The sequence below is a fragment of the Pseudoliparis swirei genome, chromosome 20 (assembly GCF_029220125.1).
Source record: "Pseudoliparis swirei isolate HS2019 ecotype Mariana Trench chromosome 20, NWPU_hadal_v1, whole genome shotgun sequence".
Classification (NCBI taxonomy): Eukaryota; Metazoa; Chordata; class Actinopteri; order Perciformes; family Liparidae; genus Pseudoliparis; species Pseudoliparis swirei.
In genome coordinates, this window is record NC_079407.1 from 8,097,308 (window position 1) to 8,112,502 (window position 15,195).

At 42.3% G+C, this 15,195-nt stretch overlaps 1 protein-coding gene across 3 annotated transcripts in view; it reads right to left on the minus strand.

Moving 5' to 3' along the window:
* serpini1 (serpin peptidase inhibitor, clade I (neuroserpin), member 1) overlaps nucleotides 1-15,195 on the minus strand; it is a 21,195-nt gene continuing 6,000 nt past the window's right edge. For 2 of the 3 annotated variants that reach the window (XM_056441400.1, XM_056441398.1), the window contains 8 exons: nucleotides 8,154-8,442; nucleotides 6,881-7,111; nucleotides 6,342-6,536; nucleotides 4,337-4,541; nucleotides 3,126-3,223; nucleotides 1,796-1,882; nucleotides 1,403-1,492; nucleotides 1-1,289 (listed from right to left, as the gene is read on the minus strand). In XM_056441400.1, the coding sequence (XP_056297375.1) occupies nucleotides 1,213-1,289; nucleotides 1,403-1,492; nucleotides 1,796-1,882; nucleotides 3,126-3,223; nucleotides 4,337-4,541; nucleotides 6,342-6,536; nucleotides 6,881-7,111; nucleotides 8,154-8,421 (1,251 nt within the window). In that variant the 5' untranslated portion in view covers nucleotides 8,422-8,442 and the 3' untranslated portion in view covers nucleotides 1-1,212. Of the gene's footprint in view, nucleotides 1,290-1,402; nucleotides 1,493-1,795; nucleotides 1,883-3,125; nucleotides 3,224-4,336; nucleotides 4,542-6,341; nucleotides 6,537-6,880; nucleotides 7,112-8,153; nucleotides 8,556-15,195 lie in introns of all 3 variants that reach the window. The other variant, XM_056441399.1, reaches the window with a different exon arrangement.

Consider the following 15,195-nt stretch of genomic DNA (forward strand, 5'->3'; position numbering starts at 1 on the left):
GAGAGAAGGACACCGTCTTTGTTTAATGGGAACACATTCATGTTTTTATTGAGAAAAAGACTGAAGACAGCTGGTGTTACGGTTTCTCCCTGTATGCACATCCAAAACAGTGCCGCAGATCTTTTTCAATGCGCCTTCATGCTCCAGGCCGTCTCTATAGCAACCCCGCTTAGTCACGCAGTCTCCTCTGCTCACCTGTGAGATGCCCGGCTGCACCTTAATCAACCACTCGGATAGGATAGGGCACATTAATTCATCAGCAGTTAAGCCATCTGGTGTCAACAAAATTACTAGAATACTGTCTGGAACAGATACATTACTAAGATTCATTTAGTATTGGGACAACATGTTTGCACATGTTTATTCTGCAATAAATACGGAGTATATATAAGTATATTTTATAGAACACAATGTGAAGTGTACAGGGATATAATTAAAGTGTGAAAACAACAGTGTGCACATACTGTATCTGGAGTATGAAAGAGTAAATATTGTAGAAGTAGAGTGCAGCGCGTGGTTGTGTGTCTGCGTAAGTGAGCGCGAAGCGGCTGAACTTAACCCTTGTGTTGCCTTAGGGTCAATTTGACCCGAATCAATATTACACCCTCGTGTCGCCTTAGGATTCATTTGACCCCATTCAATGTTTAATGTCGGTGTTCTTTCGGTAGTCAACAAACAAACATAAAGTGCCTCACACTTAAACTTGGAAAACAATATTAATTCTAATAATTTTCTGGAGGTTTTAATTGCTGGCGTCAAATTGAACCCAAAGGGTAAAATATGTTAGTAAATATAAAGGTAACAGGAGGGTGAAACATTGAATCGGGTCAAAATGACCCTAAGGCGACAGGAGGGTGTAATATTGATTCGGGTCAAAATGACCCTAAGGCGACAGGAGGGTTAAAGGGGTCGTGCGTGAATTACATATCATGTGTTCTTCTTCTTCACGTCTCTTCTCATATACAAACCATACACCAGAGAATATTGACAGCCTCCTTGTCCTGCACGTCTGTATCCAGGAGTTTAAAGCTTCCAGTATCAAAACACATCATATGTTGTATGTCTTATTTCAATATATAATATATCGTATAATATTCAGCTTGTATATCTTTTTTCTTCTTTTCAAGAGTATAAAACACAGCTGAAGATGGCGATAGAGAGGAAAGGTAGCGTTTATGACGTCGGGATCTCGAGGGGATCTCATGGCGGTGGTTACATGGAGTCAAAGTCATGGTCGTTGGGCTCGATGACCTCAGGGGTCATGACCCTGCCCATGAAGAGGATTGACCCTGAGGAAGAGGAGGGAGCGGATAGAAAGTCAGGCCAAGGCACACACACACACACACACACACACACACACACACAGTGTATCGGAGGCACATTTACATGCACGGAGACATACCTGTCCTCCGGTTTCTGATGACAAAGAAGAATGGGTGATCAGCCATGACCTGAGGATACAGCACCAGAGTCCTGGTCAGAGCGATCATACCTGAGAGAGAGAGAGAGAGAGAGAGAGAGAGAGAGAGAGAAACAACACAGTTATTTTCTGACAGATGGGGGCAGTGTTTAGTGATCCTGAAGTTAGATATATAGATATAGATAGATAGATAGATATATACTTTATTAATCCCCAAGGGGAAATTTGTCGAGCCAGTAGCAGCAACACACAAGAATAAAAATAAAAATAAAAAAACACAAATATAAGATAGCGAGATACTTTATTCATCCCCATGGTTACAATATATGATGAAGGATCATGATGAAGAATAAGAAGATAGAAGATGAAATCTACCTGACCCGACGGATCCTTCTGCCCCCTCCTCTGTCACATCCAGGTAAGCCTTCTGCAAAGCCTTCCCAATGTACATGTCTTTACCATCTGTTACATACACACAAAGCATCACTTTAGATTAAGACCAGTCAGTGTGAGATGCTATAATGGTGTAATGATGATTCAAATTTGGGAATTACACTCTCTTAGTATTACACCTTTAAAGCTCAGGGTGCAGAATAGCACACACCCACATATTAGTAAACACAACAATATATATATTTTTATATATATATATGTTCGCTCGAACAGAAAATCCTTCCGAGTTGGTAAAGAACATTTTAAAATATGCTCTCTTATCTATGGAGGACTCAAAATGACTTAAGTATAAATAAATAAATGATTGAATAAATACAAGAATAAATATATAAATGCTTAAATAAATGTATAAATATTATCTACCGACCTTCCAGATATATAAACCATGTCCTCTGGGTACATGTTGAACTTGTACAAGATGTTCTGGAGTCCAGGATAGCTTGGAGATTGTGTTTCACAATATAATTATACCTCCACCTGACCCGTTTGCTTATGAAGAGGTATATTGCTTTCGTCCAGTTGTTTTCTAGACGGCTAGAGTTGAAGCTACTCACATCCTCCTCACTGACCTTCATCATTACTTTAGTTAATGTTTTAACTCCAGATAATAGATGTATGTCTCTCTGCCTCTACCGCATGTATTCGTCTGTTTCTCTCTTTTGATCTATTTTTAACAGGATGATGTGACAGCTCTGACCTGCCCACTCGGTGCCAGTTACCTTGGTTACCTGAGAAAGCACCTGAGGCAACTTCACTGCAGCCGAGAAGCAGAAATTGAATCAACTTCTCATGCTCAACCCTTCGAGGAGTTTATTTCTCCTTCTATTTGTATCTCTATGTGTTTTATATAATAATCTATGGGTATGTGTCACATATTTCGTTGCGGTGGTACTGATTCTCCAGATTTAGCCTGAGAACCAGTTCCCAACCATATAATACAGAAATAATTACTGGGAGAAGGAAATCTCTTGTGTTTTCAAATAAATGCCTCATCTAAAAGAAGGAACTGTGTAAAAAGGTTTAAATGTAACTAAACAAAAAAAAAATCCTGGAGGCATTATCGTTGCACAAACTCTAGCGACGATCCGTCCTGATGAGAGTAACCCAGAGGGAATGTGTTTTTAAAATGCTCAAAATCACCCTAAATCTGAAAATTTTAAAGGTCAGAATGCGTCGAGAATATAGGGAAATAACAAGTACAAGTAGCAAAGAAAGAAGGACTGCAGTGTGGTTTTCCACACAGGAGCGTTACCTGTCATGGCCGAGAGATCAGCATCACTGGTGAAGATGTTCTTTATTCCTAGCTCCTGCAGAGTGCTCCTCAGGTCGATCTTCTGCTCCACTTTGAACCTGAACACAGGTTTAAAGAATCAGAATCGGATTATTTTAAGAGTCAGGTATAGATTAATAAGTAGGCAGACAACAAGCCATATTGTGCATTTTCTTATATATTGCCACGGTGGCATTAGCAAGTTGTCATCACATTGCATGCATGAATACAGTGTGTCACTGCTTTTTAAAAAGGAAAAAGTGGTTGTGGAAGATTTCAGGGTCCATAAATGTGTGTTGGTTATTAAATATAATTTCTACATGCATACTGGAACTAGCCAAATTTTAAATACATGATGTCTTCCTCACATATTTGCAGTGCAGGTGCATGTGAGTTTAATAGCCTGAAACAGTAACTTCATTTTAAATGTTTGTAGCATAATCTTGGACAAAAAAAATCTTTTTTAAAAACTGCCATTTTACATCAACATCAATAAAGCAATCTTAGAGTCCAGATGATGGAGGATGCAATATAATAGGAAAAGATAATATTGCGAGTGTTATTGTGGCTCCTTCCTTTGACAAAATTGAAAACAGCAATTACATTCTTTAGGAGCTGTGTATTCTGGGAAATGTAATACATCAACAACAAGATGTTGTCGGTAATTGATGCAAACGTAAACAAGGCATGCTGAGGGAAATTGAGTTTTAAAAAACAACGACACACGTATCGAGCCCAGTGTTTTCACAAACAGCAGATACCAACTACGCCACTGCCCTGTTGAGACTCCGCCCACTCCTCCTCTCTACCTCCATCTGCCTGATGGATCGTGGAGGTCTCCATCGTGGAATATGCCGACTACCAACTATTCATACACTGTCATATTCATTGAATGTATTTTAACACTAAATCTGTCCTTCTGTACACATGACATCTATTGCATCTGTCCATCCTGGAGAGGGATCCTCCTCTGTTGCTCTCCTGCAGGTTTCTTCCCTTTTTTCCCCCTGAAGGGTTATTTGAGAGTTTTTCCTGATCCGATGTGAGGTTTTGGGGCAGGGATGTCTATGTGTACAGATTGTAAAGCACTCCGAGACAAATTTGTAATTTGTGAAATTGGGCTATACAAATAAACTGAATTGAATTGAATATTGCACAGCGGCGAGTGAGTGTTTGAATGCGTCATCTCACACCTGGGGAGGTAGACTTCCACCTTCTGCCGTTTGACATTGTTCGCCCACTCCTCCAGCAGCGGTGCTTTGATGATGAGCTCCAGGGAAGCCAGTGGCACCTCCTGCCGAGGCAGAACGATCATCATGGACATGTCCTCGCCCTCATAGGGCATCTCCAACACCTGGTACACGCCGCCGGCTTCCTGTGTGCCGTCGCTGAACTCGCCTGGTGAGGAGGAAACATGAGCAAATGCAAGCGTTTGAAAGACACCACGGACCCATGTGATGGTGCCTGGTGCACTGGGTTTGTGACGCTTGATGAAGAGGAGCATGGAGCACATCGATCCACTGTATTGATCACATCTCTTGTGGTCATTTTCCCTGATGCACTAATTAAAAACCACTGATGCTTAAATTAAAAGGCTTTACTTACACTTGGAGTGAAAATGTATTATCCGCTTACGCTGTGTAGAACGCATGCAGGAAGAGGATCTTGCAGTTTTTTTGTGTGCAATGCCCTTTTTACACAAGAATGCACATAACCGTCTTCAGGCAGGAAATAAAAACCTGGTAAACCAATCTGGGATCTCTGGGGGGACGCATCCTTGCATATGCTGGATATACACACATACAAATACACGTTTACACACAAGAAACAAGTGTGATTATGCACATGAACATCTGTAAGTGCTGATATCGTCATACAGATATGCTACAGAGGCTGAGAAAGTGATATCTTTAGTCTTGAGGCGGATTATTAGGAGACATGTCCCTTGTATCTAATCAAACAAATCATCAAAAAAAGAAATCTCATCAAGATAAACTCATAAACATTTACTTTAATTAAGCGAGCCTAGTCAAGTTGAGATAATCCTTTAACACAAATTCCAAATAGATCTTAACTCTAAATATGAGATTATCTCACTAATTTAGATATTTACAGTGCAAGATGGAGATTATAGAGCAATTAAAACTGCCAGGTTTTATGATCACTTTTGGCACATTATTTCTCCTTTGGTAGTGCTTTAAAAAAGGGGAAATTACAACAAAAAGAATTGTCATCTTTCATCATCCATGTGAAGCGGCTGCTGATGCAGAGCGAGGCATTGTTGCAGCAGAGAGCAGGGTGTGGCTGCCCAAAACATTTGACTTCACCAACGTGATTGTGCTTCAAAAGGAGAATGCAAAATCAGACTTCTCCCCGAGGACCTGTCTTTGTTCTGCAGCGCACACACACGCACACACACACACACGCACACACACGCAGATGTATGCAATCTCACTACACACATACAGACTGCACCAACTTAACTCAAATACACCAACTTCAGTAGCAGTGCAGTAAAAAGCTGATGTAATCATCTTTGGCAGCACGTCAAACAAACAAATTGACTCGATGCAGAAAAGACGGACTGGAATCGTTCAGATGTAACAGCATTATTTATAGCCAACCTGCAGGACTCCAGTACGAACAGTCTTACACCTCACAGCAAATACACCGACGTCTGCCAAGTACAAAAGTGCATGCTCCCAACTCAAAGCAGCTAGATTAGAACTTTTTTTCAGAAAGATTTGGAAATTTACAGTCTAAATTACTCCAAACGATTAAAAATCAGCACAACGTCGGTCAAAAAAGATGTCCTGTAATTGGAAGCAGATATCACGAAACATAACACAGGTGTGTGTGAAGGGGCAGCGAAACAAAATGAAACAGCGTGGTTTGTTCTACAGATTTAGCAAATGATGAGGCCACAGACTGTCAAATAGCTTTACAAATGTTGGACTAAATCAAACAGATGTACCAGGGGGAGTTTGCGCCAGTGAAGATTTTAGCAGCAGAGCTCACGGAGCAGAAAAGAGGAGTCTTTCCCAGGAATAATGCTCGAAATATGAATATTTCAGATCCAAGATGAATATTTGAAATAACCTCAGGGCATCTGAGCTGAAATTCAAAGGGCTTCAGAAAAAGAGCCCCAAGTGAAGTCCTAAAGACGGACACGCAGAGAAACACCCGGCTCCCCCCTACCGTAGTAGAAGTCTCCCTGTTGGTACATCATGAGCGTCTGGACCTCAGAGCCATCGTCTCTGCTGAAGGAGAAGGTTCTGGTGTTCTCGGGCCTGAACTGGCTCTTCCAGGAGCCTCGGAAGTAGACGGCGTTCACCAGGGCCAGGCGGGTCACGCTGCTGAAGTCCTCGGCTGATAGCAGCTCGCGGATCTTACCTGGGAGGAGGGATGATTTGCACAGATTTGTACATTTGTTCAGGGTCTATATTAGTGATTATTTGCCTAAAAACAGGGCCCTGCTGGGATGCAGCTCATGAAGCCACACACCAGGGTCCAACCAGAGATCTGTGCAACTGACGATTGGAAATGTATTCACTTCGTTTGTATTTTGTATTCAATGATGTGATCAAACAGGCAATGGTGTAACTCCATGTCACTTAATAGTAATGCAGGGCTTATAGGTGTTACTACATATCCACATTATCGCCTCCTTTCCTTCTCTCCTTTCATCTGCCTCCCTCCCTTTTCTTCCTCCCTCCCTCCCTCCGCCTCCAACTCACTCTCAGTATGATTTTCCACCCAGTTGTTGATCTGCTCGGCCACGGCTGCCGACTCGCTGAAGTCTACCGTTTCCACATCGGCCCGGAAGTATTTCCGCATCAGATGCATAAACTCGGGGTTAAAGGTGATGCCTTCCTGCCGGTAAAGGCTGTTGGCAAATCGGATGACGTAGTGGGTGTCGTCCTCCGACAGCGCCGCTGTCAGGTTCTGAAGCAAAGGGAACTCCCCGCCTGCAGAACAAAGTGAGGCACACATTCATGATGTAGCTGTGGGAAAGAGCCGGGCAGTATTTGTGTTAACCCCCTAACCATGCCTAAACCCTAACCCTAACCTCTAACCACCCCTAACCAGTCGCTAACTACTCCTAACCCGAATCAATAGAAACAAAAATCTTATCTCATGAATTGGAAACACAAATAAATGAGAACTGAGGCACAGGCTCCATTTTATATCAGAGTGTAATATTGTTCACAATTATTTGATGCACATATCTTGCTACTAAGATCTCAAGAGAATTCATTCGTAGTGGAATCAATTCATAATTTTATTCAGGTTTTGTCTTACTATTTATTCCCAGAGCACCTCTTTCGTGGCATTCACCTCTCTGTTTCTATTTTTAAGGGGGAAGGGAACTCAATCATTAAAAACAACATATACATTTTTTCAATGTTTAAGAAACTTTAGAAAATAGTAATAGAATAGACATAACAACAACAAAAATCCCTAAAGATGGAAATGAGAACTGGCTGTTGACTGACCACTTACATTACTGAGTGCTATTATATCTGCCGCTGGTTTTGTTTTCTTCTAAAAATGAAACTTGCCTGGCATACAACAGTGTCTCTTAATGTAAGTGTGGAGGCATGCACATGTTGAGATATATATATATAATGTTATATAATAATATTATATTGACGGGATACGCTAGTTATTTAGTATTGTACTTCTTAAGAGTGGGTGGGAGATATTATCTTTAGGATGGGTCAAGCCCCAAAAAAACTGGATCCTTCATTTACCATAAAGCAACTAATAGCATCTTTTATTGATGAGACCCCCCCCCCTCCCCAACCCGAGTAACACAAGTGAGTAAACTGAACTCATGTGACTTTAATCAAATATGCAACATCATATATGATTGAGTAAAAAGGCACTTGTATCCAAATTAAGTGAAAAGTCTTTGATGCAAGTTCCTTCACCCACCACATATCCTGATTCTGTTGGACCTAACCCGAACAGAACCCGACCCCTAACCCTATGCATGAGTGGTCTCACCTGGCTGCAGGTGGCTGAATCCTACAGCCTGCCGTATCTCCTCCAGTGAAGCCCCCCTGGCCCCCAGCTCCACCATCCCCAGGGCCACAGCCACGCTCAGCGGGGAGAAAATGATGTTATCCTGATTCCCCGCCGCCTGCAGCCGGTGGTACAGTCTGACCGCGAACTCTGATGTTGTGTCCTCCGGAATGTCCGCCGCCCGGCAACCGCAGCGCGGCAACAGGATGGAGAGGAGGAGGAGCGGCGAGAAAACTTCCAGTGTCAACATCGCAGCGCAGACCTCAGATCGCTGAGTCAGGAGGGATGAATGGAGCAGAAGGAGTTGGAAGGAAAGAAACCGGTGATGAATTGAATGTGACGATGGAGAGAGGGAGCGATAGACACGGGAGAAAAAAAATTAATCTAAATGAGTAATTCGGGAGATGGATGGGCAGCCCAAGAGGTGATAGAAGGATGGGAAACAGATGGAAGACAAGATGAAAGAGAGAAAATGATTTGGGCAGGGACAGAGACAAATGTGGGGAGAGGAGGAGCGTAGAGAGGAGAGAGAGGGGAAGGAGGAAAAAGAGGATTTCAGAAAGGAGGCAGGGGGGGTGGAAGGGGTGTGGGTAGAGCGAGAAAGAGAGACAGGGAGAGAGAGAGAGAGATACACGTAGAGAAGATTATTGTGTGAGGGAGAACAGGAGATGAAGGGCAAGAGGATTTTAGAAGGGAGGGACAGAGATGAAAGTAGAGAGAGCAGGGATGTGGTGGGGACAAAATGAGAGTGAGAGAGAGAGAGAGAACATCTGTCAGTCAAACATTCTGCCAATTTAAATAGGGAGCTCCACAGAGGAAAGCATTCATGAAAACAGGCCTGGAACAGTTTCTACTTGTTGGCACAGGTGTACTCACAAGTACAGAGAGGACTCTATTTGTCATAAAGGCCGTGTCAAATACTGGGACACTGCTATGACAGTGCTAAAGAAATTAAAGAGTGGAGTAAAACGGGAGAGATTAGATAGAAAAAGAAAAACCGTTATGGATTAAAAATGTATTCTAGATGAAAGGGCATTGGGTCAAAGGAAGAGATGGAGAGAAGGACGAAGGAAAGGACAGAGGGGGGCGGGGAGGGGAAAATCAGAAGCAGTTGTGCACAGAAATAACAGAGAGAGAGAGAGAGAGTTTATTAACAACACAAATGAGCGGTAACTACAAGTGTGTCAGCATCGCTGCTCGGACTACATCTGCTAAATGAGGTCATATATATTTTATGGCCATTCTAATCTTCAGGAGTTAAATAAGCTTCTTCCCTTCAAAATCTGCTCTCGCTCTTTGTGTGCGTTTGAGCCTCTGAATGTGAATGGATGAGTTTCCGTCTGCACAGAATGACTGATGAGGCCTTTACCTCCCTCCTTTCCTCCTTCCATTAATTCCTCTCCTCTTTCCATGCCGTCGCACCCCTCGCCTTCTACTTCCCGTCCCTTTCATAACGCATGTTATCTACCATCAGCAACTTCCTCCCACCTCTTGTTGCTCTACTTTCTTACCACACACACACACACATACACACACACGATCGATATACACTTTTGAAATTAGTCTCCAACAAATCCACTATTTAAGCTTGTTTAGTAACGTTTGCTGAAAAACAGCAGCAATTGGTTTGTGAGCCGTTACAATATTACAGCTCCAGTCGGCTGAAATGGGCTCGGCCCTGAGAGCTAGAGACCGAGTCAAAAAGTGCTGAGAGATGGACTGATGCTTTATAGATTAAAGTTCCTTTCATGGGATGTGTTGACAGAAACAAAAACATATAGATTAGCACCTGCCTAATTGTCCAATGTGTCCCTTTATTGTGCAAAAAAAGAGAATTAGAGTCGGTCAACTTGGATGAAGACCGTTGATAGAAACACTGCATGACATTTAATTTGATCGTACAGTGGGTCCGGAAAGTATTCAGACCGCTTTAAATGTTTCACTCTTTGTTTTAATTGCAGCCATTTGCTAAAATCAATACGTATGACCATGTGACATTTCAGTTTTTCCTTTTTAATAAATTTGCAAAAAATTCGACAATTCAGTTTTTTTCTGTCAAGATGGGGTGCCGAGTGAACACTAATAAGAAATAAAATGAACTTTTTTAGATTTTAGCAAATGGCTGCAATGAAACAAAGAGTAAACATTTTAAAGGGGTCTGAGTACTTTCCGTACCCACTGTATATCAAGATATATATATATATAGAGAGAGAGAGAGAGAGCGAGAGAGAGAGAGAGAAGGGGGAGGCTGGCACAGATGTAAATGGAGGTAATGTTCCTGACCTTCCGAGCTGTGGGAGCTGAACTTCTCTGAGACAGACAGCCTGTAAGGAAAGACCCAGCCATGAAGGTAAGCCAGGAAAAGTAGTGTGGAGCGTCATTGTGTGTGCAACTGTGTGTGTGTGTGTGTGCATAATAACTATTACTTGTAACGGTGACACCGTTCTGACCTTCTGAGTTGTGGCACGTCGTCTGCAAGAGGAGCCCACACTGTCAGTTTGGCTATTGATGACTAAGAGTCCTACTTAGGAGTCTGCTCAGGTGGGGTTCCCAGCAGGCCTCCCAGGTAAGCGGGGAAACCCAACGCTCCGTCCTGACTGAAAGAACCGAATATGTCGGAAAATCTTTCATGGTTTTAAATTGCAAGAGATTAATCCGGGACAATTTGATTAATTCCGTGCAATTAAACTCGCTGGCCTTTGAAAAACAGCCTCTAATCTCTCCGTGTAATCCTAATTCTCGGACAGAATAGATCGGCAGTTGACATTTGCACAATTAAAATGCGACGTCAGCCAAATCCACTACATGTATGTTGATCCTTACTGCCATTTAAACCCAACACCTTGAGACGGCGTGCTTCGGAGGCCAGGGGGATTTATTAAACACGGACATCCTCGTTCACGGTTCAAATCCACAGACACACACGCCCGAAGTACACATTTTCACACACACTTCCAAGCCAAGGTTACCAAAGCAACTGCAAGTGATGGACATTTTTTTCGTTTTGCCAAGCTGACAGAGAGAATGTCTACCCCTTAAAAGATATCTTCCTCCTTCCATATAGGCCGATACACTATCTTTCCCTTCTCACACACACTCAGCCATTCCTGTCTAACCCCTCTCTTTGCGAGAACTCTTCACTCCAGTTCTGTCACTCAGTTACACACACATACACAAAATTCTAGCATCCAATTTCATGAAGGCCAACAATCTGCAGAGAAAGACGTCGGTGATTTGTCGGAGGAAAATCCTAAATCATTGTTCTCTTATGTTATAATAGATTGTGCGACTCTTTAGACATACCACTTGTGTACATGTGGCGGAAGAACCGGGACAGGTTAAAAGTTGAGGTGACAAGACACCGATGATGACCAGACATATCCTTGGGTTATCTTTAAGGACTCAAGGTAAGCATAATCAATTCAAGACTGCCTTGTCCCATCACCGCGCTGTGCTTGAGCAGCTCAACCGAGTGGGTCGAACGCAGATATTCTACTTTATTATTATATTCTACTGGGCTCCTGTGAACGTATAAAAGACAGGAACGACAGCAGTAATTTCTGACATTCTTACTTGAAGGCTCGGAGATTCCCGTTCCATTGAGCTGGATGTTTCATGACTTGTTTGACTTTCGCGCACGGTTGATTACATGTGTAACAGTTTAGCTCCACGCCTTCCTTGTTGTGGTAGTTGTTTTGATCCTGTCACTAACTATCATGTCATTCCAGATCCTGCTTCCAATCTCGTCAATCCAACTCCCCTCACCTGCCTCTGATCACTCCCTCGTTAGTCCCTCATTCCCTTCACCTGGTCCTCACGCCCTTCTCACCTGCAGCCCATCCCCTCATTAGTCCCTCACTATTTAGCTCCCTCACTTCCACTTGTCCTCTGCCAGATTGTCTTGTGTTTTCGTGCCAAGTTCTCCAGTGTTATTAGAGTATATTTCTGACCCTGCCTGCCTGCCCTGACCTCTGATTCTCTGCCCTGCCACTTTTTGGACGTGTTTGCTTCTTCAACTGATCTCCCGGTTTTGACCCAGCCTGTTTTCAACCAAAGACAGTCATCTTTGTTACTCCTGTCTGAGTCGTGCTTTTGGGTCCACGCTAATAGCACCGTGACAACATGTGAACTTGTTACTATAATAATGCTTAAACTACTTTTAAGGTAAAGGAACACTAATTTCCACCACATGTTTATCTCTGTCCAGGAAGAAAAACTTGAATTCCTGCGAATGGAAGAATTGGCAAAGTAGTCTGGTACAACCTCACCGTGAAGATGTCTAACTTATAAAAGGGCTTTGTAGTTCGGAGAGAATGGAGTCTGATCATCGTTCACGAGTTTCGAGTTTCCCTTAGAGGCGCCGCAGCGGCCGTGTTCTGCGTATTATTCTGGTTTTTAACAGAGATGAGTGCCAGAAGACTTATGAACACTCGCACTGAAAAGGATTAAACCGACATCAGTAATCTCAGATCACACATGTCGCCAGATGTCTCACTCTTCCCCCAGTTGGATGAGACACCAGTCTCCCACTTATTTGCTCACCCGCTGACGTGAAGACTTCCAATAAGGCGGGGCACAAGATTTGCACAGCAAAGCTGAAATCAAACCCACGACGAGAATAGAAAATAGTGCAACAGTTTTGCTTGTAATAACCTTGTCATGTAGCGGTAATGGATGAGATTATCTATTACAGTACACATGCCCACACTGGTAGAACCTCAAAATCCTAAAGAGTGATCAGGATTTCAATTTCAATGTTCATCTATTTATATGCAAAGTGTCCTTATTAATGGTGTTGATCAAAACAAATGTAATCCACCACTGTGCCATTTTAAAAAGGTACGTTAACAACCACTTACACTGTGCATGTTCATCATCTAAAACAAACCCCTCTCAGGTTCAACTTCTTCAAAAGCAGTTTGCAGCCACTCACCCCAAAACAACAACTACGATCTGCACACTCAGTTTCATGTTTTTGATATACACACCATTCAAATATAAAATGTAATGTGCCAGGGGTATACACTTCATTGAATTTATTTTTTATGAAACCATACATCTTAAAATAAAATGCAACAGCAGTTTAATGACCAAAGAAGCCTAAAGAGCAAAACAACATTAAACGAGAACGGGCACTCGGTAGAGCGCATACCTTCGCATATCACAAGATTGGGCATTGAATTATGAACATGTTGGCATTAGTTGCATGCCAATTGGATAGAAATTGACCGTGCTATGGTAAAAAGAAGATGTTGACCTTTTCATGACCTTGACCTTTGACCCGATCGATCCCAAAATCGAATCAAATGGTCCCCGGATAATAACCAGTCATCCCACCAAATTTCATGCGATTCGGATTAATACTTTTTGAGTTATGCGAGTAACACGCATACAAATAAATAAATAAATGAATACACGGCGATCAAAACATAACCTTCCGCATTTTCAATGCCAAGGTAACTAGACCATCTATGCGTGTGCAGACCCTCGGTGACTGTAATTTAAAAATTGCCGACTATAATCATTTTTTTCATACCGCGAAAGGTGAAGCATCATTTTGCCATGTTGCAATAATAAGGCTCTAATTTAACCAATGATTTGCTTTATTATTTGCACTCAGGCTTTTATTCTACTGTGACACTTCTGTGAAAAGGGACTGAGTCGGGACCAGTTGTCAACAGTGCAACTTTGACAATGGCGGAGGTGGCACATGAAGAACTAGAACGGGCACTCGGTAGAGTGCATACCTTCGCATATCACAAGATTGGGCATTGAATTATGAACATTTTGGCATTAGTTGCATGCCAATTGGATACAAATTGACCGTGCTATGGTAAAAAGAAGATTTTGACCTATCCATGACCTTGACCTTGACCTTGGACCCGATTGATCCCAAAATCTAATCAAATGGTCCCCGGATAATAACCAATCATCCCACCAAATTTCATGCGATTCGGTTTAAAACTTTTTGCTTATACAAATAAATAAATAAATAAATAAACTATAACAGGCACTCGGTAGAGCGCATACCTTCGCATATCACAAGATTGGGCATTGAATTATGAACATTTTGGCATTAGTTGCATGCCAATTGGATACAAATTATGGTAAAAATAAGATTTTGACCTTTCCATGACCTTGACCTTTGACCCGATCAATCCCAAAATCTAAGCCAATGGTCCCCGGATAATAACCAATCATCCCACCAAATTTCATGCGATTCGGTTTAATACTTTTTGACTTATGCGAATAACACGCATACAAATAAATACACGGCGATCAAAACATAACCTTCCGCATTTTCAATGCGAAGGTAATTAAAAGGTGAGGCTACATAAGATGACGGTAGTAATCCCGATACCAGCTACTGTAAATAATTCATATCACAGCTCAAATGAGTTCAGATTTGTTAAATTGTCGTTCCAATACCAGCCGGTTCCAGACAGATTGGAAGAGGGAACACTGCATCATCTTATCAAGTAGACATCGACAACAACTTCATTGACAGCGTTTCATTTGTTCAGATTCCAATTCAAGGATTTCAATTTCCTTATGCATTTAAAATTATTATCGAGTGACAAATGTGTTATAGATTACTATATATTCTGTAATTGAGAAGAAGGCAACAGGAGATGTCTGCCATAATATACAGGGCCAGTGGTGGAAACAGAAACGCTGATTGATTCAATAATTGAATAGCAAAGATTCTACAGTACCTCACACACAGACAGGACCTCACACCATTGACCATAACAATGGCCCAGCACATTGGGTTTCTGCTGCTTGCTCTGGGTGTAGCAATTGTTGTTTTTAGCACCTGTTAAACTTACAGAAACAGCCCATTAAACAAAGAAATGTGACCCTTGCAGCTTAGACCCATCTCAGTGGCAGAGCACATTACCTCGGGCCCCTCAGCTCGGTACCGCTGCTTAATAAGCCTCTCGTTAGAAAATGACATACCGTGCTATGGAACCAGCCCGAAGTCCCAGGATGCTCACTGTACACTCCACAGAGGGCACACAGA